Source organism: Rhipicephalus microplus, chromosome 2, assembly GCF_043290135.1.
Source record: "Rhipicephalus microplus isolate Deutch F79 chromosome 2, USDA_Rmic, whole genome shotgun sequence".
NCBI lineage: Eukaryota > Metazoa > Arthropoda > Arachnida > Ixodida > Ixodidae > Rhipicephalus > Rhipicephalus microplus.
The window spans coordinates 82029778-82055301 of record NC_134701.1 but is presented as its reverse complement, the minus strand read 5'-3'; the positions used below and the strand labels follow the sequence as shown (position 1 = coordinate 82055301).

Here is a 25524-nt window from a genome sequence, read left to right as displayed (position 1 = left end):
ATATATATATATATATATATATATATATATATATATATATATATATATATATATATATGTTCTTTGTGTTCATGAGAACAATGGAGAGTGATAAGTTTGGCATCATTCACTATAACGTGAGGCTTTAATATCAAGTTAATACGTAAAAGTTTCTTTGAATATTCTTGATTTTTTGACTACCGAGCCGCAATTGGTTTGTCTGCCTTCTTTGCAGCAACTAGAAAAATTGATTACCACAGGTGCCCTCTGAAAAGCCTTTTTTTATTCTTAAACACACATTCCTCGGTTACACACCTGAAAAAAATTCGATATTCAAAATTATTTTGACCATGAAAACACAATACCTTGCGAAATATGAGCAGCTTTATGCTGGCACTAATCAGGCACCCACACATTGAAGCATGGCAAGCTAAATCAGTCACATTTATATGTATCAGCGTATGCTGTTACTTGAGATAGTGAAGCTACACAGCTGTTGCACATGCACTGCAGAAGACACGAACAATACGTGCGCTTGCATTTCGATACAAAATTCGAAGCATGCCAGCCGTGCTTTGTGTGGAATGAAAATAGTATTAGTTACACCATTCGAGGTATCAGAAGACATGTAAAAGCCTAATGTGCGATAGAGTTCACTGCTAACCATGATTACTTTGGCACATAATTGATTGATATCTGGATTTGAGCGTCCGAAGACCACCATAACATTGTGAGAGATGCTGCAGTGGAGGGCTCTAGAAAATTCGAGCACCTGGGGCTCTTTAGCGTGCTCCAAAACCTGAGCTCACGGGCCTACAGCCTTTTTGCCTGCATCAAAAATGCAGCCGCTGCAGCCGAGATTCGATCCCGCGACCTGCAGGTCAGCAGCCGGGTACCACAGTCACTAGACTACTGTGGCGGGGCATTAGTTTGGCATAAAAAAAATTAAAGACTGAACGTTGTGCTAAAGCAAACTATATTGCTGATACCTGACTGTCAGAAAGTGCATCTACTTATCAAGAACACGTAAGTGATCGGCATGCAAACGTATTGACACTTCAATGAAGTGCATGAGTACTTAATTTTTCAAATACACGGTTTTCCAAATACATAGAAAATCTTCCACATTTACCATGCTCTATACAATTATTGATCATGTTTATTTATTTGAAATGATGTTGCCTCCAAAATAACTTCACGTGGTGTAATACAGTTTGCTGAACTCGCAATTTGGGTCTACAGAATTGTTTGTTGATGCGCTCATGTTCTGACGTTCGGAAACCTTTCGTGGGAATAAAAAGCAAGTGAACAGGCATTGATATCTTTACACAATCTAGGGAAGCTCACTAATTTATTCAAAAAGCCATGACAATAGCGTTTTGCGGAAAAGGCAGCACTACGCCTCGTGCAGTGACACACTTAAAAGATTGATAAAAAATAACACCATCTCCCTCTAAATGAAATTCTGTGTAAGTCTGAAGCAGCCGGCGCTAACACTTATGCTGGCGGCGGCGGCGTCGAGGGTGGCGCTCATCGCGGCGTCACGCGGAAGAAAAACCTGGGGAGGCGCAAAGCACGCAGAGATAGGCCAGTGCTTCTTAATGAAACATGCCAATCACTGCTGATGGCTAATGAGACACAGATGACTCAGACTAAACATAGAGGCCCACACTCCACTTTTAGTTAACGCACACACTGCGAATTTCTATTTTTCAATAACGTACAGGAGAATTCTGCCACCTGTACTACCTTGAAGGCCAAGACTTAGTGCCTAATATATACGGGGTGTCCAGTGAACGGGTAGTCGGTTCATTCAATCGAGAAATTCGATAGCAGACGCTGTTTGAGTCGGCGTTCTGGGGAGAGAGAGGGGGAGCGTAGAAGAGAAGAGATAGCAAGACGGGGCGTGCATGCGTAGTGCAGGTGAAAACGCCACTCGGAGGAATGCTTAGAGGAGAGAGGGAAGGGGAGCGAGCAGACGCTGCCTGCATCGGCGTTTCGAGGCGAGATTTCCGCAGAAGCAAACAGTGCACAACGAGAGTAGGCAATTGAAGTGCAGTCATTTTTTTTTCATTTCATTACCCATTGCCCCAAGAGGCATTACAGTGGAAAGGGTGGTATACAATGAAAGGATTACAAAGGAATACCTATTTTAGGCAAACAACTAAGCAGCGTCGCTAAATATTCACAATGGGCATGTAACATATTACTGCGTGATAATGTGTTTGATGAAGCAGGAACAAAGTTAATTAGAAAATTCACCTTGCACACGTTATTGTGTCTACAATCCACCAATCAGGTGCACTCGTTTCAAGCGAAGCCACTTCCACTGTTTCGTGTAACTTAGTGTAGCAATTCAGTACGCATAGGGAGAGTACCTGCACCAACGACAAATACAAAGTACAAATACCACACAACAATCAAGTGCTCAATAGACACACTGAGACAACTGCACGCGGGTTAAAAAAGCGTGCGATTATAAGTTCTTTTAAATGGTACGTTCAATGAGTCATAACAACAACCGCGCAATATAATTGGGCATTGTGACAGTCGAGGTAAATTTGTCGTGTAACGCGCATATATTTTGGTAGACCGGTATTACTAAACCTCTGAGGCACAATGGCGGCGCGTTAAGGTACGGGCCGCAGTGTTAAAGCAAGTTATTGGTTTACCGTTACTAACATCCTAATGCATCTAATCACGGAGATGTTTACACGAATAGGGTACCGTAGGTCGAAGACTTTAAGGGGAACTACAATGAAGGTCAATCAAAGTAGTGAAAAAAAATCACAAGTGAATGAGAAGAAAACACAGTTTCGAAGAAGCCGCGTTGTACAACTACAAAGAATAAAAATACCAATAAGTACCACAACAAAAGCAATCACAAAATATTTACAACGGAAATCAGGAAGCGGAAAATCGAACGAATGTGAGTACAGAAGAAATAAACTAAACTTTACGAACTGTAGAGCTCAGGCATTGACCTTTAATTGGGTGTTATAGAGTTCTTTGGTGATATAACTTTGAACAAGAAATATTTCACGCCGTAATTATAACCACTCATTCACGAAGTTAATTCACTTCGTCTATCTTCAGCACATTTCTATGTGAACGCTTATGGTATTACAACGCTTGTCCTTATGTGAAATATTTTTCAAAAACCCTTCTTCAGATTAAATGCGAAGGTCACGAAACGCTACCCTACAAGCACTGATATTGATGTATGCACCCACGTCATGCAATTGTGCGATATGTGAAGCATGATGGGGCCGAAGGCCACAGGAAGTGCAAATGTTGTGCTATACAGGCCTATAAGTTAATTATTGGTAAGGTAAAATATTGTAGCTCTTAATATTGTCCTGTGCAATTCGACATATTAAGCGTACTGGACTACATTGTAGCGTTCTTTACCCGCATCACGCATGATATCGAGTAGAGGCATACGCTCGATGCACGAATGTGTTGCAACGCAACGAATGAAAGGACCACCACATTTGCCGACGGGCAGTCTAGTAGCCACCATCTAGGCACATTGTTTTTTTTTTTGCTGGCCTCGAGAGGTACGTGCTCACTTGCTTTCGGTAGCAGGAAAACCCAAAAATTACTTTGATTTTAATGTCATGGCCTGCTCTCTACTGGTCTGTGTACCTGCCAGCTCACCATCACCAACGTGACAGTTTTACGACGACGACCAGTGAATTTGGCCTATACAGACTATGCAAACGTACGCTGTTGCAGAGAATTACGAGTGATAACCATGACACATCTATCTGAGTCGGACTTATGCATACGACAGCCTGACGCGTACATTCGAGAGACTGCTGTTATTGAAGTAGTATTCTTGTATTGAGCAAAAGGGGACTAATCTTTTTCATGAAGAAAAAGACGTTAACAGGGTGTCAAAAGTCTGTAGTTAAAAAAATAGGCCCCAGATTCCGCTATGTGGCGAGGTCTAAAGTTTTGCTAATGCAAAGATTCATCAGCGTCTGTGGTGTAGCTTACTACGGAAATTGTTAAGAAAGGGTCTATTGCGAAGTAGATGCCTAGATGGTGGAAATGATTCCGCATTTTTAAAGCGCTAGTAGTGACAGTTTGCTAAATATGTCCTGGTAATAGAAGATTGACCATATCAGTCATTTGTAGAATTTTATGAGGCAGTTTTCATGATCATTTTGTATTGCTCAAATCAACATTTCATTATAAAAAAGCTATTAGACACTTTTGGTTAGGTACTTGCTGTCACTAAATTGTTAATGGGGAATCGGTTTTGTCTTACAGCCGTGTTTTTTTTTCAGTAGCTCGTTTCACCTCCTGGGGCATTGCCTCAGTCGTAGGTTTATTGCATTTTAATTCGTGTAGTGCTTAAGAGACGCTGTAGTGTAAGAATTTGAAAAATTTTGATAACTTATTCAGCATCTGTTGAAAACCTATTGTACGCGGGCACCTAGCATTCACTCCCAATGAAATTCTACCACCACGTTCGCCCCCGAACCCACTCCTGTCGACTTGGAAAGCGAAAAACGTAACCACTATAGCAATGCCTAGGTAATAAGCTGTCCGATATATTGAATATGTGGCTACCGTACTAAGACACTTTAGGGTATTACCTTAAAGCCAGCCATCAATATTAGCAACTCTTCGCAGCTTGTAGCGTCTACATTGAATGTGGAGATCCTGCTGCATGATGCTAGATTGCTCAAGGCGTGTATGCAGTTACAGATGCCCTAGATAAAGCTAATTCTAAGGGTTATACTTGCGCCACACATGCATTATAACAATAATGACGGCGCGTCGTGGTAACAAAGCCGATAACATTTGAAGGTACAGAAAATTTTGTAGAGCGCAAGAAAAAGCTTCTCTCTGAGTGAGGAACTAAGAGACCCGTGCTTTGACATTCTTAAGTATATATATGTGCAGATAAGGCAGCTATATATTCGCAGCGCTTTGCATTCTTATGTTCTGCAATAATAATGAGTACACCAGTAGGTAATAATGAGTCGCGAGATATTGGGGAAACTGTATTAATATTTTGGCCGAAAAACTTGTATTTAAGAGGACACAGCGCTTTAGTTATACGTGCTATGAATTTGTCATATCCCTGTATGCAGCCTCGCTGGTGGCAGAGCCAGCGCATTTGCACTTCTGACGCAAAGAGCACGGTGAACTAAATTCCATTTTTGCCCAGTGTACCTGGTGAATATATTGCAGTTTCCACACAAAAGTAACATTGTTCGAGAAAGTAAAGACTGCTGGTACAGTTTTGGTCAAAACACTACCGGAACAACTGACTGCTAGAGTAGGGGGGATCTTGATTGTTAGACCATTATCATTCTCATACTGTGTATCCAATGATCAGTTCTTTCGATGCACCTCATTTTGACACATCATTTCTCGCGCGGCGTGCCATCATTCGAATTACGTAAAGGGAAGTTTTGGCTTCACACGGCACACGTAAGACCTTACGGTACACCCGGTGCATCGAGTTCTGGTATCTCCCACATCGCGGTGTGGAAATTTGATTATATCTCTCAAACTACATGTGATATATTTATTTTTTAGGGGCGAAGATACTTAGAGTGTGGGTCGTCCCCTCGTAGTTGCTTGTTGCAGTAGCCACTTTTAGTTAGTTTTACAAACTGCGCACTACATGGCGTTATGTACAGATGTCCTTGGCGGCGTTAGCCACCGCCCGATCTAAAGCGTACAGCCATATCAATACGTCCACCCATTCTTGGAAATATCACTAGATGGTGTTGGTTGTTTTAGTAAAAGCAATTCGCAGCATATCCAAAGAGCGCATGACCATGAGTGAGGCGAAGTGTCCGTTCGTCTGATGCATGCTCTTGTGTTATAGAAATGGCCAGATGGACTGACGGACGGACGGACGGATGGACGGACGGACGGACAGGCAGGCAGGCAGATGGATGGACGACCGGAGGATGGACGCACGGACGGACGCTTTGACCAGCTCATCATCATTCACTCCAGCAATATGGTGTGAATTTCATAAAATTAGCTTCACCATAGATAGTGACGCAAAACAACTTAGCCATATAAACAAGCACTCGGAAATTGATAAAAAAGGAGTTGTTTAAAACATAGTTAATTAGCCATTTAGAGGTGCTTTTGTTTGGCACCAAATTTTTCATCTCAGACTAGAAATTGGTTGTGAAGACAAGGACGTTAAATAGTTTTTAAACGTGTGTGATTGTGTGTGTGTGTGTGTGTGTGTGTGTCTGTGTGTGTGTGTGTGCGTGCGTGTGTGTGTGTGTGTGTGTGTGTGTGTGTGGTTTCATTTGCGTGTGCATTCTAAGTGTGAAAGATTTATATCAAATATAATAAAGCACAAAAAGTAATTTCTACCGTGGCATTCAGGAAATCCTCGGTTTCTTTCACTTTAGCTTTACAGTGTTCGTTCATCATTTCTTGTTGTTCATTCTTCGGTATTGCCGAGCTTGGACACCTACGACGTTTCAAGCAACTGGCGCTCCTCGTCCTGTCAAAAGTCAAGTGTGAAAAACACTATCTTTTTTAAATGTTTCAGTCACCACTAATTTTTAAAATGCATTCTGCTAGTTGACCCATGCACAGGTTGTTTGGAACACTGTTGTTAGTAGTCAACTGCTGTATGCTCGCATCTCATGCCGCCGTTTGGCGTCATGCAGGCAAAACCATGCATAGTGCAAGGAGGAGGAAAGGGAAAAGAGTGTGAGAGAAGTAAGGTTAAGGTGAAGGAAAGGCAGGGCTTAGCAATTTAATACGCTAAAACATGTGTAGCCATTTGATATACGCAGTGTTTGTTTAGAACACGTTAACTTCTAAATGTGGAATACTTTCGAGGCATAGCATTGACATATATGACAACACACAGACATATATGTATAGCATATTTATGTACAGAAGGGGCGGAAAAGGAAAATGAGAGTGAGGAAAAAATGCGAAGAAGAGTAGAAGGTATATAAGGTAGGGGAAGTTAAGTTATAGACTAATCTTGTATACCATAGCCATGCGTAGTTAATGGGAAAACAGCCTGATGAGGGTAATACAGAAGATTACAAGGATGGAGCGCAGAGGTGGCACAAGGAGTAGCGTAAACGTCACTAGTAAAAAGTAAAAGAGGTGTAAACTGGAGGACTAGTTTATCTTTATTACACAGTAATAATAATAATAATAATAATAATAATAATAATAGCTGACAGACATTGGTGCCAAGACAATTACGGGAATGTTATTAGAGTAATTGTACGTAAATGTCAAGAAAGGAAAGTGCACTAAATGATAACTTGCAACCAGCTGAATCTGAACCTGTGACTTTGGAATAATGTGTGCGATTCTCTACCACTGAGCAATGGTGGTGGTCATACCCCCATTCACATAAAGGAGTATATATGTGCATTTAAACGTGGGAACATCAGTCAGCGCCATTTGTTGCCATTGCGGCGAGTGGAGAACATTTTCTTTGCCTGTTCGCATCACGTAGCACGTGATCCTATTACCAGCTGGCAGCTGACCAATGATCTCTCCCATACTGCCTTAAGGTGTGATATCTGTCAGAACGAGGCCCTTGCTATCATTGTCAATTGGTTGGTTGGTTAGCTTGTTGCGAAACTTTATTGTATCATTGCCACTTGTCATTATTATTGTGTCGATAGGACAGTATGACAAAGGCGTACAAGTAAGCGAACAAGACTGGCGATAGGGTGAGGAGGAGGAAAACAAGAGCTGTGATGTGTGGTGTACACTATAGTATAGCAAGCGGCTGGGAAAAGATGGTGATTGTGAAGAGGGGACAAATAGAAAGAACATATCACTGCACAGCTATGTGAACATGTATTACAACAAAGAGGCGGAAAAGTTTTCTCGTTCTCTTCGCGCTGTTATATTACGAACAAACATTTTCTTTAAAAATGGTTATCCACGCTTGAATAACATCAGCAACGTACGTATTCCAATCAAGCGGCGATTTGTTGAAGAATTTTATATTGCACCTAATTAGTTAACTATTTAGGTTGAATAAAACTTCTATTAGTAACTTCAGGGCGATGCGTATTTTGTGTTCTCTAGAGGGCATTCGGAAACAAACAATTCTGTGAGTTGGACAATGTATGCAATTGCGATTTTTCACAGGCGTCAAAAATGTTGCGGAATATGAAACAGAGCCACGTGACTGTTACCTTGGGATGCCGTACGGCAGCGCTCTGAACTGTGCTGTTGTGAAGAAAACGGCGTGTCTACTCACAACCTGTCATTTATCCGGGACTATGGGGATTCCCTGCCAGGCCTCTCCGGGTGCAGCTGTCAGAAAATGCTGACGCACTGCGAAGCCGTTGCGTAGAACCCCTGCCGATTATTACGACATGGTCCAAGCACCACTTGTTTCTCTCAAAACACACCTGATTCGAAGCATTGTAGTACTTTGACCTGACGTTGTTAATTACTTTTTTTCAGGATCCTATGGTCTTTTTTATTTCATATGACAGCATGGTTTACATGCACAAATTAAGCCTATACGTATGCATCTAGTAAAGCTTCTGTAGTATGTATCCTTCTCCTTTACAACGGTATGGCTATTGTATCATTAATAAATAAAAATAAATAAAAATATCTGTTTAATGTATCAATAGTAAATGCCAAAAGCGTGAGACAAACTCGAGGCCCTAAAAGCATCGATATATGCAATCACAAATGCTTCGATTCTGTTTTCACTTGAGAGACAATGAATGGATGATCTCACAGCTCGCTGCACATTAACCTTTTTTGAAAGTGGTCTAAGTATGCTTGGCACCATTGCTGCACCTGCACACTTTACTTTTTACGTTTATTTAAATGAAATTCATATTTATTTGCGTCATGAGCCAACTCACAAGAAGGCTTTTATGGCTGATTTGGCGCATCCTGAATATATGGGCAGTCGTTTAGTGCCAGCATCTGGGTTCATTAAAAGATGAGCGTCTGCCGAGCAGCTCACTGAGGTGTCGTCGCCATCATGTGGTGCACCTAGACTGAAAGAGAAAAGGCCGAAAGTATAATTTGGGCAATTTTTCAGCCCATTATCACACACGTTTCACAAGAGCGAAATTTACTTTTAAATGAGGTGGCTAATTTTTGAGTCATTTATATGGGTTTTGTGTACAGTGATACACGAAGTAAGAATACTTTGTATAGTTAGGTGTTAACGAAGACTTGGTTGCAGGAAATTCAAGAACCACATAGTTATGAAATGAGGTACCACATGGACAAGAAGTTTCTTCATTGTTAAAAAATATGGATCAAACTATTGTAGCGTAATTTTAACATATGCGGACGCTACTTGTTGCAATAGTTCTATAAAACAGTCCCCAAGAAAGACCAGCATGTTTCCGTACAAAATGAATATGAATAAGCCACGCAGTCACTGCGTCTTCCTTTAGTCCCACTGCTGTCGATCTCTTGGGCCAAAACATCGCACTGTTGGATGGCACACTGGGAGCAACGTGTGATGTGTTGCCTTTCTCTAAGTGAATATAAAAAAAGTTTGTACGTGTTTTTATACTACTCTTATGTTCTTTTTCTGTAAAAATGAATCATCACCACACTGCTGCACAATCGACAATAATAATAATAATAATAATAATAATAATAATAATAATATAAAGATGAAACCAAATAAATAGGTTTCCTAGAAGCAAAGAAAACATTTCTTGGTGTATCGCGTTGAACATCTGAATTGCACAAGGCTGTAAAAGATCATAAGCCAGCAAACTGACTCATGATTCGGATCCCTAAAACTCAAATGGGGCCAGGAGTTTATTTGTGTGCCTCAGCGAGCCCCCTCTAAATATTTGTGCAGGTTTGAGGCCGAGTGAGCCCTAAAATTAACACATATTTCTCAAGCCAGTTTCACAAAGCTCCTACTTTTGCTCATATACGATTCTATTTGCTCATCTTCAGCGATTCTACCAGTCCTATTTCATCTCGTGTTTATACTCACGTATTCTCAGACAAGGTTCGAAGCACTGGCGTTCATACTCTAAGCAATCTAAGTGATTTTGATAAAGAAAAGAACACAAAAGTGCTGCCCGTAACTCTCTATCTTTACGATGACACCACGACAGGTCGGCGCAGAGAATGGGGTAGTGGAAATAAAAGGGAATAGGTAGGAAAAAAACAAGAGAAAAAGAAAAAACTCACCTCCGATTCACCTCACGTACGCGCGCAAGAACATCCGAACTCAACACGCAATCGACCGAGAAGACAGCTGAGAAAGCCGGGGGTACAGTGATGCGCACGATTTAACGCGGGTAAGAAGAGAGGGCACCTCCAAACTCACTCAGTGAGTCCAGTTTTCCCTGATGGTCGCACCGTTTCAGGGGGCTAAATCCAAAGCTGCTGCATAAAATTGCCGCTTCGGACAGTCCACTGGGAGAATCGGGATCAGAGCACGAATCGCCCCACGTAGCGTGTTCATCAGGGTGGCCTACGAGATACCGACAGGGGCTGGCGGCGTATAGGAAATGGGCGATATTGGGTATGGCGAGAGGAACCGGTGGTTGCGAAAAAGCGCGCAGTGTCTGAGTCGCCGTCGAGCGCTTTGTGATGACGGCAGAGGCCGGCTGAGTTGAGGATGAGGGCGAGACCATCGTCGTTTCCGTGGGGACGACGGGCGCACCCGTTGTAGGATGAGGGGCGGCCTCTAAGGTCGTGCCACCGGTACCAACGAGCGCTTCGCAGAAATAATGTCCCTTGATGATAGTGGCGCTGCTACCAGGGGTCCTAATGTTTCAGATCTTGGCGGCGAATCACACAGCTGTGAGTTGAAGATATAATGACCGCGGCCCTGCGCTGGAGTGGCCAGGATGGGCAGCGCGGCTCGGTTGCCGAATGTTTCCTGTGACAGTTTGTGCAGCGAGGGTGTTGAGCTGCTCATGATCCTGGGGTGTGCTTGATGCCGCAGCACAGGCATCGTTCGTCTTGCGAGCAGGTGACGGTTGCGTGCCCGAAGCGGCCGCAACGGGAACACTGCAGGGGCCGGAGCTGGCGAGGACGAACATAGCGCCTTTGCTTGTAAAGCAGAATATCGGAAGGGACGGTGGTCCCCGCAAAGGTGAGGGTGAGGCAGTTGCCTCTGGGAGCACAAGACACAAGTGGGACTGGTGACGCAATGTTGTCGGTGACGTCCTCGAAGGGGATCGTCTTGTCCACTCCAAAAACCATGCCGACACAGATGCTCATACCCAGTAGTTAGGCCCGGACTTAAGTCTTACTGATCGTCCCGGCCTGGAGTAGGGCGGTCAGATCGGTGGGGGGATGATCGTCAACCACAAGCATGTTACGCCTGAAATTCACCCTAGCCAGCTGGGTGACCGGGAACCACGAGAGGAAGGCAGTGAATCCATCCCTCGACGCAGCCAGGAATGTTGGTCTTCTTCCCGACTGGCCGATAGATAATGGTGGTCGCGCGGTCACTCGGGAGTAAGTCGCCAACGACATGGGGACCTTTGGGGCGCGGAGATGTGCTTGGAAGCATGCGCGCACTCAGGGCGGGCACCGTCTGCAGGGCAGCCGCAGTGGTGGAGAGGTGATGCTGCTGTGAGGCGGGTATCCCTTGGACGAAGCCACGGCCATGGTAGGAGAGGAGGAAGCTCTGGTTTGAACCTTCGCTTTGCTCGAAGCCGGATAGAGCGTGGCAGTGTGACGGCGGCTGTTATCTTGGGGTTGGGTTGGCGTTTCGGAGCGTGCAGGCATGAATTGTGCCTGCTGCTGCTGCTGGGTTGACACTGATGTCGATGCCGAGGTTGCCACGACGGCCTCCTGCTGCGGTGTTTTTTTTTTCGATTGCTTCTCTGAGGCGCCATTTGTAGTCCTTAAAAGGCCTGCACGCGAAGAGCGTGGAGCGAGGATAGACGTGAGGAAGGGAGCGCGAAAAAAGAAAACACACCTGGCTTAGTTGAAACCTCACCCGGCTCTAACGTTCATACGCCACCTAAGAATTTTGGGTTGGATGCGTGAACAAGGAGGGACCGGTGAGAGTCCTATAGATCCTAAGCAGTTGATTTCACTGTAGGCTTTTCATGAAGCATCTCAGGTCTCGCAATCACTCTCAACCCATATTTGGATGAACAAGATGAAAAGGCGCGCCCATACAGCACTGCAAATATGGGCGTTGATTGTCATTTGCACCCGGATTGCAGAATGTGAAGTTACACTTACACACTCTGAGTAATCGCACTCAGGCTCACACAGACTCGTGTCGAGCCGTCGGTTTCAGTTCGAGTCAGTTAGACTGATTACTATGTTGGTGAGTCTCAGTCCAAAGGAGCGTGATTAAGAAAGAAGTGCGAAGGTGTTGAGTCATTATAGAGCTCTCTATAATGACTCTCTTATTATTTTCATTCGAGGTGTTCACTTAAAATGCACTGGCCACGCATAGTACAAGGCCTGCTGGCAGTTAGCTTCTATCTAAATATGACTTCTACGGCTGAAGTCAAACCACCGTCTTCCTAGTCAGCAACTGTGTCTCGTAATTACCCAGATACAGCAGCAGCGAAAAGAAATCACAGCTGTATTTACAAAGTGAATGACGTTGGAGGAGTTTGATCGGAGGTGAAGGGGGAGTTTTTGGCGCGGTCATTTCTATAGGAAGGCTTGTTATTGAGCTGGCACATGGTGTGCACGTCACACGCAGCGTCTTCAGGCATGTTTTGCGGCCGGCACTGCACAGTGTTGGCCACGGCGATCAGCAAGTTAACCACCTGCCCATTTACTATACTGGCTGCTGCCGTGAGTGAAATGCTTAACGCTTATAAAGGGCCGACTGGAAGCTATCAGGCATTCTTCAGCGAAAGTGAGAGCAGGCTGGTGAGGGGGTTTGGAAGGATATCGGTACTCATGCATATCACTCATCCCAGGAGCTTATCACGTGCTGTCATGGCTATGAATCGACTAGAACTACGTGAACGTAGTCGTGAGGACGCGAGCACCTAGGTATAGCCACCCTAGAGCGGGTACTAAAAAACCAATGTCATGGGTGCTGGTGCTCCATCTAGTGAGCATTGTTGGAATCACCGAGAAGGAGGGCTTGAGCGGCGACCGCAGCAGCCTACACTTGTAACACTGGTGTACACGCCGGCCACAACTGCCGGACAAGGCATGAGTATAATAGGCTTGCCGAGCAGGCTCCAAAAACACATTCAATGTATTGGCACGTGTTGAGGAAATGGTAATAAATTTACACACAAAATGAACTTACCCACATCTCACGTGCTGGCGTAGTCACTGAATAGTCACTGGCGCAGTCACTGAAGCGTTTACGATGCAGCTGCTCCTATAACAATATCTTAGTTTGAGCCACGCAAATAGCTACAAATTGATTGATAATCTCTTTTAATAAGAGTTTCCTCAGATCAACGATTACTACTCATAGATTATACCACCACCCGAGGGTTGCTTGATTCATTGATACGTTTAGTTCAAGATGATTTCCGGAGAGGTTCAACTAAGCAGCATTACTTTGAAACCACGAGTTCACTCTTGTACTAGAAATAATTCTGTAACAGCTCTGATATTCTATCTTGGTTTGTCTTCATTTATTTAAGGATATGAAAATTTGCAGTTTTCTTCTATATTGAAAATACATATATATGCTTCCTAAATGATCCTGTGATATCTGCTATTTTTCAGTTCTACAGACTCTGTGAGCATAGTCAAACGATCTGAAAACTTCTTGGAGTCAAGTTATTTTGCGTAAAACAAATGCTTGCGTAATTTCTTACTTAACAACACTTATACTGTATCAATGGTTTCCGATGCTGCAAACATTATTGGCCAATCTACTCAATTAACACGAAACATAATTTTATTGTCAACTATCCCAAAACTTCTACTGCATGAAAAAAAATAATTCATATGCAAGTATCATTCGCTATACACATATTTAGTTACTTCAAAATAGATGCGTGTGCATTCTACTCGCATTCACATTAAAACTTACGCATGTCCGACTTCATGAGCAGTCGTTAAAACAACCGAATCTGTGTCTCTGTTAGCCACAACAACAATAGCGTTCCTCGCTGTACATGCGGATCTTCTCGACGTAATTCCTGCATTAATAAAAAAGAAAACTACTTTCCATACAGAGTTATACTCATATATTTATTTATACAAGCATTTTAGTTTTTCTGGCACGGTCTATAGAAGTGGCCTGGCTTTAAAACAGCCTACGTCATGGTAATAGTGTAAATTTTTGAAGAATGCGTCACATCAACATCATCATCATCAACCTTATCATTAGCCTGACTTCGCTCACTGCAGGGCAAAGGCCTCTTCCATGATCCAGCGATCAACCTGGTCTTGCGCTTTTTGCTGTCACGTTATTGATTGATATGTGGGGTTTGACGTCCCAAAACCACTCTATGATTATGAGAGACGCCGTAGTGGAGGGCTCCGGAAATTTAGACCACCTGGGGTTCTTTAACGTGCACCCAGATCTGAGCACACGGGCCTACAACATTTCCGCCTCCATCGGAAATGCAGCCGCCGCAGCCGGGATTCGAACCCGTGCCCTGCGGGAAAGCAGCCGAGTACCTTAGCCACTAGACCACCGCGGCGGGGCGCTGTCACGTTATTCCAGCGAACTTCTTATCCAGCGAAGTTCTTATTCTCATCGGCCAACCTATTTTTCTGTCTCCCCTTCGTGCGTTTTACTTGTCTGGGAATCCAGTGAGTTTCCCTAAATTACCACCAGTTATCTTGCATACGCACTACGTACCCGGTCCATGCCTATTTCTATGCTTGGTTCACGTTAATATATCTTTAACCCTTCCTGGCCCACTCTGCTCAATTGATTGATTGATATGTGGGGTTTAACGTCCCAAAACCACTATTTGATTATGAGAGACGCCACTCTGCTCAATTGTTGTCTCTTCTTGTCTCTTAATATATGCTTCACAGAAGCGGCTCCGAATTTCACTGTTGATGTGGGGGCAGAGCTGCATTTCAAGAGCTCTCTCTCAGAACTTGTGTGTCTTGCAAATGTTCTAAAGTTCTGAAGGAAAGTTCACTTGTATTAGAAAAAAGGTAATTGATTAAAAAACGACATATTCACGGTGTTCATTATAATGAGTATATAGGGCGAACTAGCCGTCCGTTCTTTTGTTGGTCTGTGTATCTCTCTGTGGATCAGCTGAGCTGGCTACGCCCCCAGACGGATGCGGGATCGCCCCAGACCATAAGAAGCTTCGCACCTAAAACGCAGTATTCTCAGAAAGCAGTTTTCTTTGCACTTCTCACAATACCATGATCACGGCCTAAGAATGCGCCGTCAACTTTTAGTTTTTGATCGCGATTCAATCGCATTAGATTTAATCTACAAATAGCACAAAAAGGGCAACATTCGCAGTGTGAAGTGGTCTGCGAGCGTCATGCTCTGAAATATTTGTGGGCGTACAGACCTTCGAGGACATATATAGTAGGTGTATTTTAAGTGCAAAAACCTATGCAGGATTCTGAACATAAAGTTGGGGGTAATACATGCACCCGGCGTGTATTACACGCACCCAGCAAGCAAAAATTGCTCTTGGGTTTGTTGACGCATGTTAAAAAAATGGTGGCATGAACAACCGTGGCAGCACTTTCCCCTGCTCCTTCTCGGCAGTTACAGTTATACAGCTTTCGGTGGTAGGCGAAAAACATCAATACAGTTACTGAATGTAGGAAACGTCGCCTCCGCCTTGAAGTATTCTCATTCGAATGCTTAAGGGAAGCTATAGGTCTCCTAGAACATAGCGGTGCAATGCAGGCATTTTTAAATGGCGCGAAATAGTTTTCCGAAAATAAAAACCAGAAAGCCTGCATTATTCTGTCCTGCTATTAACGATGATTTCAGAACAACTCGTGATGCTACTAGTCTTTTCAGACGACGTCTTGAGGAAATGTCCTCAAGGTTGCTGCATATACAGCAGGTATCTTTTGTGACTCTACTCCTATCCTACTTTTACATGCAGTCTCACGGCCATTCGGATTTTTCTCGCATGTCTACGTGGTGCGCAATAAACCAAATTGATTGCGTTGTGCGAGTTTTCTTTCGCGCAAGAAACCTAACAGCAGGTAGCTGCAAATTGCGAAATTCTTATAGCCCGAATGCCTAGTGGCAATATTTTCCACATGTTTTATGCAGAAATATGGGCCGAGGAGAGGTTATCGCTTCTAGAAAGGATAGTAAAGAGGAAATGAAGGAAAGCATCACAGCATATTCACTGAGTAAGTGATGATGAGTGGGCGAAGCTCTGGAGGTATATCGGTAAACCGGGATTCCCTCGCGAAACCGTTCCACAGTTTGAAACAGCCTGTCCCAGTGTATTTTCGCGGTAGAAAGCGTGGGAAATGCGTGAAGTTTGCCCATCTGGCGAATCATGGCAAAGAATACTGTGTGGCGTTCTTGCAGGTATCGCACCGTGTTGAGTATGCCTTGCGAAAACGTCAGGTCATGGTTCAGCATTCACCCATGAATGCACACCCGCCATTTTCAAATTGCTGCCACTTAACGAGCTGGTGATAATAGCGAGCGTCGCAGCGCCATCTAGTGAGCACTCCGAGTACTAGCGGATAGCGACGAATACTCGCGCACACCACTCTCGAGTTGCTGCCGCGTGAACAAGGAGGTGATGGATGAATGGATGTCTCTGGCTGTGCCCTTTCAATTGGGCAGCTGCTCACGCCACCTAGCAATAAATTTAAGTACTCTCACTAGGTGCTAAAGTACTGAATTTCACTCGCGCCTTGATTGTAGCCACCAAACAGTTAGCCTCTTCCTGGTTATTTACATCCATTCATGGTCTATTTTGCCCTAAACTGTCCCTAAACTCTAATGCTTTGAAACATTGCGCTTCATTATCTTGGACTATAAGGTGAAGCCCTTTACAGAGCATCATCAAATGCTCAGACCTTTTTTCCTTCTCTCCACACGCACAACATAACGTGTCTGTGCCTTCAGATTTGGCTTGGTACCTATTGGTGCACAATACTCCCATTCTGGCCTCGAACAGCAGAGATCAACGCGGAGAATTAATGATTTGATATGTGGGGTTTAACGTCCCAAAACCACTATATCATTATGAGAGACGCTGCAGTGGAGGGCTCCGGAAATTTAGACCACCTGGGGTTCTTTAACGTGCACCCAATTCTGAGCACGCGGGCCCGCGGAGAATTATCACAGATCATTTTAGGGGCGAAGCTTCTTATAGCGCCACCCGTTCGTTCTTCGTAGTCTGTAACAAGTATAAAATTTTGACCTCCAAAGTGGTGCTGGTGAGAGACTTCTTCTGTGTGTTGTTGAACAATAAAAAATAGTGCTCAATGTACATGTCAATGGCTGCTAATGGAGAATGAGAGACAGGAGCATTCGGCTTTTAGTTAAGGCGCTGGCTGCAATCACCATTAGCAGCCATTGGCATGTACATTGAGCACTATCTGACAAGAAAGGGTTGCTACGATATACTCGCTGGGTGTAACCTCCTTAGCTTTAGAAAGGTTTAGCGAGCGTTCAGCCGCAGTGCCATGAATACAATGAACTTGTATATACCATGAATGAACTTGAGGTGGTTAAAAATGGGAAGTAGATACGAAGCGCAAGCCGTAAGAAAATAAAAGCCGAATTCTCCGCCTCTCATTTCCCATTAGCAGCCATTGGCATGTACATTCAGCACTATCTGACAAGAAAGACTTTCTAGGTTATACTCGCTAGGCGTAACCTCTTTGGTCTTAGAAAGGTTTAGCGAACGTTGGGCCGCCGTGCCATGAATACAGTGAACTAGTATATACCATGAACCCGAGGTGGTTAAAGGTGGGAAGTGAACCCGAAGCGCAAGCCGTAAAAAAGTGTGCGTGTGCCACCACTCGTTTAGTCCTTGGAATGTCCGCTGGATGGCGGTGCTTCTATATGAGGAATATATGATGAAAAGATGCGAGATGGTGGTACTTGGAGTGTTGAATGGATGGACGAACGGACACATAGACAGATGCATGGATGGACGCATGAACGGACGCAGGGGCGGCTGCATGGATGAACGCAGGGACGGACGCACGAACAGACGCACGCACGGACGGGCTGATGGACGCATGGACGGTCACACTGACTGACGCATGGACGGACGGAAGCGAGAACGAATGGACGGACGAATTCTTCGCCCCACTCTCCATCATTCACTCCGTGGATATGCTGCCATTTTTTTTTCAATTTCCTGCTTGAAAGTTTGCTAGGTCTCCAGTGATGGTTCCGTAAGCATTCTAATCTTCCACTTGCCCCTCTCAGTTTGTTTAGCCTTCTTATTAGCTTACATTTCCTGTTGGCTTGGTATTCTTATCTTGTTTAAATATTTTCTTGACAGTTTTCGAGTTCGCTTCCTCCATTTAGTATCAACATTCTTAATGTATAAGTAGCTTAAAGCTCTCTTATCCGAACGCTCCTTTCCCATTTCTCTCAGTCACTCCTCAAATTGTATATTCCTGCTAGCGTTCCTCCACTCAAACGAGGTCCATCCGTTGTCGCCTTGTACCTCCTAATTTGGTGTATTCCCCTGCGCTCCCAAAGCAAGTCTACCTATGCCACGTTGTTTAATTTCCAATCTTGCTTGAACCTCAGATCTCATGCACAAGACCGCATTCCATAACGGCAAACCCAGGACCATGACACATTTCGAAATCCTTTTCACAACGTCATACCTAATGCAGTTTCACAGTGCCCTATTTTTTATTATCACTGCATTCATGTTGTCACAAACGAGTGCTCCGAAAAAGCGCGCGCCGTCAAACTCTAGCGACAGTAAGGCCTAGTTCACACTGAAACATCCGCTTTCTACAGCGACCGAAATTAACCTGCCGCTGAAACGCACCGTCGATCGCACTGGACGCGCCCCGCGCCGCCGAATATGCCATCTACTACGGGGCGAACGCGGGATGGATGTGCTGTCACCCGGTTGTTGTCGCGGCTCGCAAACGCCCCTAAGCTATCCGGTGGTGTATACTTCGACGATTCTCGTACGCAAGAAGCAAGAAAAAACACTACGGCTTACTTTGCTGGCAAGTGGCTGTCTTGTAATTCAAGAAGAGCAGAAAAACCACCGACGCCAGCGGCATTGGTGGGTTTGTTTTGCTTTGCAAGACCGCAACAAGCTCGGTCACGCCAACAACAAGCTCGGTCACCTCTTTCACGAAATACGGAGGCGAAGTAAGCACAGAGTTGGTTAAACTCCCGTTGGTTTCAACATTCAGTCACGTGCACTGCGGTATAACAAGTGAGTAGGGCTTGGCCACCATTTTTCAAAATTCCTTGACTAGCGCTCCTATTGGTGCACGGTGACCTATTCGGCGGCAGACGCCGCAAAAATCGATCCGAGAGCAATCGGCGTGGAGAGGGCTCTTTCGGCGGATCTCGCCGCCGCCGAACCGGATTCGGAGCACTTTCGGCGGCCGGAATGCTCAGTGTGAACGCCGCCTAACGATACCAAGCGCAGAGGCGCCTCAGGGTCAACGATAAAGAAGAAAACAAACATCCAAAGGCTCCCCGGGCGCGCCGTCTCTGCCCCCTCGGAAGCATAGTCTCGCCAACCATCCTCCTCACATCGGCGGCCGAGCAATTCCTGGAAGGTTCTCGAGGGAAAGGGGCGTGGTGGCGCAGAGTTGCATCACGAGTCGCGGACGGCCCTCGAAACGTCTCGCGCTTTCCCCAGCCTTGGCTATGCTAGCTGTGCATCGCGCCGACGGAAACGATGAGAATTTTCTGGAATCTAGCGCGAAGGGTATTTCACGGAGCAACAAAGATGAGAGATCAGGAGAGGAAGGAATGTTGCGCTAGTGTGTGTAGGGTCTTTCCGCCTTGTGGGCGAAGCCTTTTTTCCTCAGTGACAAAGGAGGAGAAGAAGAGGACTTCTACCTGAGGAATGAAGACTCGTGCTACAGGCAGGAGTGTGTGTCTACCGCCAGTGAGCGAAGGCGCCTGGCAACAGCTGCACGTGGGAAGCTGACGTGTTACCGGCGAAGAAGTTTGGTGCTTGGAGAGCGGCTCATTGAAGACGCGAGGTTTCCTGGAAGAGAAACTTCGGGGGCAGCGGAACGACAACAGCGCTGGACTTTGAGGGAGTGATTCTCGAAAGAGTATCATTCAGACTTTTGTTCCAAGGACTTTGGACTGAATAAGTTTTCGAACTCTTTAGTCTTCAAGTGTTATGGTTGTTCGATGCATGCGACTGCATTGTAGTGCGAATTGTTGTTTCTGTCCGTTGTTTCCAGTGTGGCTTATTGTACTGTGTTTCATTTCATTTCATTTATTTATACTGTTAGCCCAGAAGTGGGCCGTTACAGGGTGGAAGTACAAACAATTATTTGCAAAAAAGAAGTACCGTACAGGTCTCGAGATAATTTCTCGGTATTATTGTGACCAGCAACTCGAAGTTATACATAACATACATAAATGGAACACACATGCGATGGAATACATACGCGCAGAACAGCACATGACGCATTTGAGGCGGCACTTTTGCACCGCGCTGAAGATTTGAAAGACAACTACTGCAGAATCATGCAACCAACAAAAAGTACACACACACGCCAAAAAAAAACATATGTCACTGTTATTCGGAAAATAAACGTTTTAGATTCTGTTCAAATGATGTAAGCGAGGAACAACCAATTATAGACTCTGGCAGCATATTCCAATCTTCAATGCCACGTGGAAAGTAACTGAACTTAAAGCAATCGTTACGTGGGACTAGGGGTGGTATATACATATTATGGCGATGTCTGGAGTGTTCTTGTGTGTTGACCTGGAAGAAATCTGAATAGTTTAGTTTAAAATGATTATGAATTAACTGGAAGAGGAATTTCAGACGCTCAATCCTCGTCCTAAGTTCAGGACTATCCAGTCCAGCTTTTTTACAGAGTTCAGTAGGAGAGTGATGTCGGCGATATTTATTAAAAATAAATCTCGCACCAAGTCGCTGTATTTTTGTTATTTTATTGCAGTTTGTCTTTGTGTAAGGGTCCCAGACAATTTTAGAATATTCGATAATAGGTCTGACAAGAGTTTTGTAAGCAAGACACTTTATATCAGATGGGGCGGTATAAAGGTTACGTGTATTACGTTGTTTGATTGGTGACATATCGTATTCAACGATTGTCGAATTTGCATATTTTTGTATCGATTTGATCTGCCATAATTGAGAATATAATTTTGTTTTGTTTATCAACTCTCGGCTCTGACTTGTTCTTTGGGCCACAGCCGGCGTCCTGGCGCGCCAAATAGGACCACTTCTAAATTGTCCACGCTTTCTTGGTGCAGTTCGGGGGGCCAATATTTCGGTCCTTGGAATCAGCCCGGCGATCACCTCCCCCTAATTAACGGGACCTGCGACACCTGTTACCCTTAGTCAATACGTGATATTCGTACTCCCGGAGGTAGTCAGTGCCGTTGTTTATCCATACGCCCAAATTTCTGCATTTATTAACTATTTCTAGCGTGATGTCCTGTACCTTATTGTCACTGCCTTCGTTATCAATAAAAATTATGATTGCAATTTTTTTCTTATTGCACTTAAATTATTTATATAGAAATTCAAGTCTCCCTCATTACCGCTGATGTCTTGTATTCCGCCGTCCTGATCTTCCTTATTGTCGGATAATATTACAATACCATACGCATAAATCAAGGCTGGCAATGACTTTTCAACGTGTTTTTCAATTGCTTGGCAAAAGAAAGTCTGAAGCCCAGTCAACTACCCTCTAAATTAGCTTCTATTCTCTGAAGATACAGCACAAATAACAAAGGCGACAAGCGACATTCCAGTCGAAAACCACATTACACCTCTAAAGGTTCGAATGCCTATACTTACCATTTTATAACTACATTGTTACTTTCATTGAGATTGTTTAGAAGAATAGTTGCTTCATCTTTCACATCTGGTGTGTCAAGTTTTCTCTACGTCTTCTTTTTTCACACAAGTGCAAGGTCCCTTGGTATCTGTAATTCTCAGCCACAGGGGCCTGTGTTCTTTTTCCGCTATTTCAATACACTGTATCAATGAAGACAGATTGCCCTCCAACCTCATTCGTTTACAGAACCCATTTCACAGTTCTCCCAGCACCCCCTCCTTCTCCGCCCATGTCTGTAGTCTTTACTGTCTCCATCACCAGCCTGTAAACTACTCATGACGCTGTTATAGCGTGGCAGTTGTTTATATCAGCGTTGTCCTCTTTTCCATAATAGATCATGCTCATCCTTCTTAGTTTCCACCCAATGGAGCTTCACGATCCATTATTGCTTTGCTCACAGCCTCTCTTGATGTTCACTTAGAGTTTAATTGCGTAATTGGGATGCCATCGGAGCCTGTTTATTTTTCTATTAGCCACCCTCTTCTCTGCCCTTTCCCAGTTTTGTTTTCCCAGTAGAGCAACTGCGCTAATTTGCCCATCTTCATACGATATGGTGCATGCAGCGCTTCCTTGGTGCTTAAATGGCAGCGAATGCCGTAGTGCCTTCTAGTGAGAACTACGAATACTGGCTGGTGACTATGACGGATACGGTGGACAAGGCTGAACCCTGTAGAGCTTCGCCCCGAAAATAAAGCTCTACTCTGAAATTTTAAAATTCTTCATCTGTCCTTTAGGTTGTTGGTGCATGCTCCAGGTTTATGAAGTGGAAAGTTTGGAGTAGTCTCGTCTGGCTGGGAAATGAGATAAAAGAAGAAACCACAACACAGATTAAAGTAAAATACCTTTTTTAAGAAGACGTACTGGTTCCCGCACGGGAGTCTTCACACTTGTGAACAATTTGAGCAAGTCTTCCGCGTGAGAACTAGAAAATGTCTTTTAAGAATATCTTTTTTACATTTTAAAACAGATTCTGGCTTCTACACGGGACCCTTGTTCACAATTGGGAAAAAGGTTCCTGTATGGGAGCCAGAACGTTGTTTTAGTGTTACTTTTTTTTGTTTCTCAAAAAAAAAAAACGTTCCGGCTCTCTCATGGAAGCCTTGATCACATTTGTGAAAAAGGCTCACTTACGGCAACCAGAACGTCTTTTTGAAAAATCCTTTTTACATTAGTAGTTTCCTCAGGTTTCTCCAGCTTGCGCTTAACAAGACCATATGCCTGATTTGATGACACTATGGCAGGTTATAATACTCATGTTGCCAGGTTAAATGTTATGTGTTGTCACCAAGGTACTTGAGAGCTGTCATAAGTTCCAAGCTACCATTACTCAAAAAATATAGGCTGTATAAATCGGGAGGAATAATTATTACACGTAAGTATATTTGTTTTAAAGTATTTACAGAAATCGGCGACGAAGAGCACTAATGACTCACTGCAACAGTTGTTTGCTGGGAAACCTGGTCACTATTGTTAGTTGCATTCCTGTATATAACACAAGCCTCTGCAAATATTTTGCCTGAGAAGAACTGTACTTTGTCAGGCCATAATTAAGATTTAAGTAAACAAAGAGTTCATGTAGGTTGCCGTCAGAGACCCCAGATGTTGTGGCAAACAAGAGCGTGGCAGGTGTATGCGGAGCGGGTCATGAAAGTTGTTCATGCTCATGACCATTCCAGCAAGAAAGATGCAGTGGGGGTGTGCGCAAGCTCGGTCCCGTAGCCCAATGGCTTACTCCCGCTCCCGGTGGGCGACGTCATCTGCGGCGCTATTTTCCGCTCGATCACAAGCATCACATCGTAACAGGATCTCAGCAATGGGCTTGTGAGTTGAATGGTAACCAGGAAGCCATGAAAGCCGTCGCCGGCTAGGTGGATGCTTTGGAGCCCGGTACAGGTACCCGACGAGCTTGCACGCCACACCCTAGCCTCATTCTTGCGATCGCCAGAACGACTATTTTTCTTCTTTAGGTGCTAAGCAGCTCTTTCACGCCCAAAAAATACTAGCCTCTGCAACGCTGTTCCTTGGTGCGTCCGCACAAACGCGCCACAACGTGCTCCCCTCGCCGCAGGCTTTAGAGAGGCGCCAAGTAGGCCACGCTGCAGCCGCGTGTTGACGTTGCTCTCTCCCTCGCCTGCAGTGCTCTCACCGCAGCGCGCGCGATTGCCCCCTCGTCCGTTCATCAGCAACATCTGCCGCTACCGCCGCTCACTCCGCTACCGCGGCCGCCGCTCGCTACACCACCGACTCGTCGATTCACAGGCAGTAAACCTGACGCGCGGCTAATGTACGCATTGAAATAGGTTCGAACGCGTCACCTCCCTCTGTCCCTTCACCCTCTTCTCCACTCGCAACACTCAAGCGCACAGTCTCCGCACGCGAGCATGGAAGCTACCTACCATGATAAGGGAAACGTCCATCCATCTGGCCTTGCCAACTTCGACGTTGAATGTCTGCAGAACTTCCCAGCGTGCACTTCACCAATCACAAGACCGTGGTAGTCAAGGCGAAACGCGTGCCGGCTTCGGTGAAGTGCCCGTGACTACTCTGGCGAAACGAAATAACCTACGCCAGCCACCGCTTCAAACAAATCTCTCAATGCTCACCGCGGCACCCGCGTTGGCGCTGTTCAATCTGTGACGCCAGGCGTGCGCAAAGCAGCTGCTTCGCATTCCATAAGGGTTCCATTTGGGAAGATGGTGTTATTTTTTTTTCACTCCACTGGCTCTGAATTCAATCTTCCATGTTTTTTGTTTTCTTTTTCGTGCAGTAATCGACGTGCTCGCAGAACTAGCACGTATGAATTTGCCCGTCTTCGTCGTTCTTGCGGCTCCGAATATGAAACGGCCAACATTAGAGACTGCACTCACAACAATGAGTTACAAATATTAGCCTCCTTGCGCTATGTGCTGGAAAAAGACTCTTTATTCAATGAGCTATCATTACGGTGAATAATTAGCCAAAGTTCCTATTAGCCCACCTAGCTGCAACGATTTCATCTTATCGCAAATTTGCGCGTAACAAACAAGCATGTTAATGGGTACTCGTGGCATTCACTGACGCTTCCACGTTTGACGGCACTGTACATACCCTGTCAAGTATACGGAGAAACAACTGCTGCCGTAAATCAGTGGTGGAACAATGAATGGGTCATTCCAAAGTCGCAAGCTTGGTTCATGTTGGCGATAAATCATGTTTTCGTCTACTGTTTTTCTTAATATTTACATTGCATCAATTTCAAATACCATCTACTGTACTTTCCTTGACGTCATTGTCTGTTAATTTCATTACTGTTCTATCTATCCAAAAATTATGCCCTGAAATTTGCACCTGCCTTTAAGCCCAAAGAAAAGGTTTATTTTTTTAATAAAGGTTGTTAGACCACGCTTTTTTATGCTAATTGCTACGTCTTTGTTTAGGCGCAAGGTGGCAAAAATATCATTATTTAGGTGCCTTAGCATTGCTTGCATACTTGAACTTCATGACAGAGAAGATCTATACCTAGCTGTGTGAATTTTATGATAGAAAAACTTCAGATCATACCAAGCGATTCTACCAGTATTCCATCAGAATCACGATACATCTTTCTTCTGCAACAGACAAAGAGTGCAATGATTATTTACGTAGGAAACAATTTCCTCCATTTTA

At 44.5% G+C, this 25524-nt stretch overlaps 1 protein-coding gene across 1 annotated transcript in view; it reads right to left on the bottom strand.

Moving 5' to 3' along the window:
* Positions 1-2237: 2237 nt before the first annotated feature.
* The window catches only part of LOC142790080 (uncharacterized), a 91484-nt gene continuing 68197 nt past the window's right edge, over positions 2238-25524 (bottom strand). Inside the window, exons 2-5 of the mRNA XM_075885107.1 lie at positions 13949-14057; positions 8844-8981; positions 6343-6475; positions 2238-2357 (exon numbers count right to left, since the gene is read on the bottom strand). Coding sequence (XP_075741222.1) covers positions 2238-2357; positions 6343-6475; positions 8844-8981; positions 13949-14057 — 500 coding nt within the window. The remainder of the gene's footprint in view (positions 2358-6342; positions 6476-8843; positions 8982-13948; positions 14058-25524) is intronic.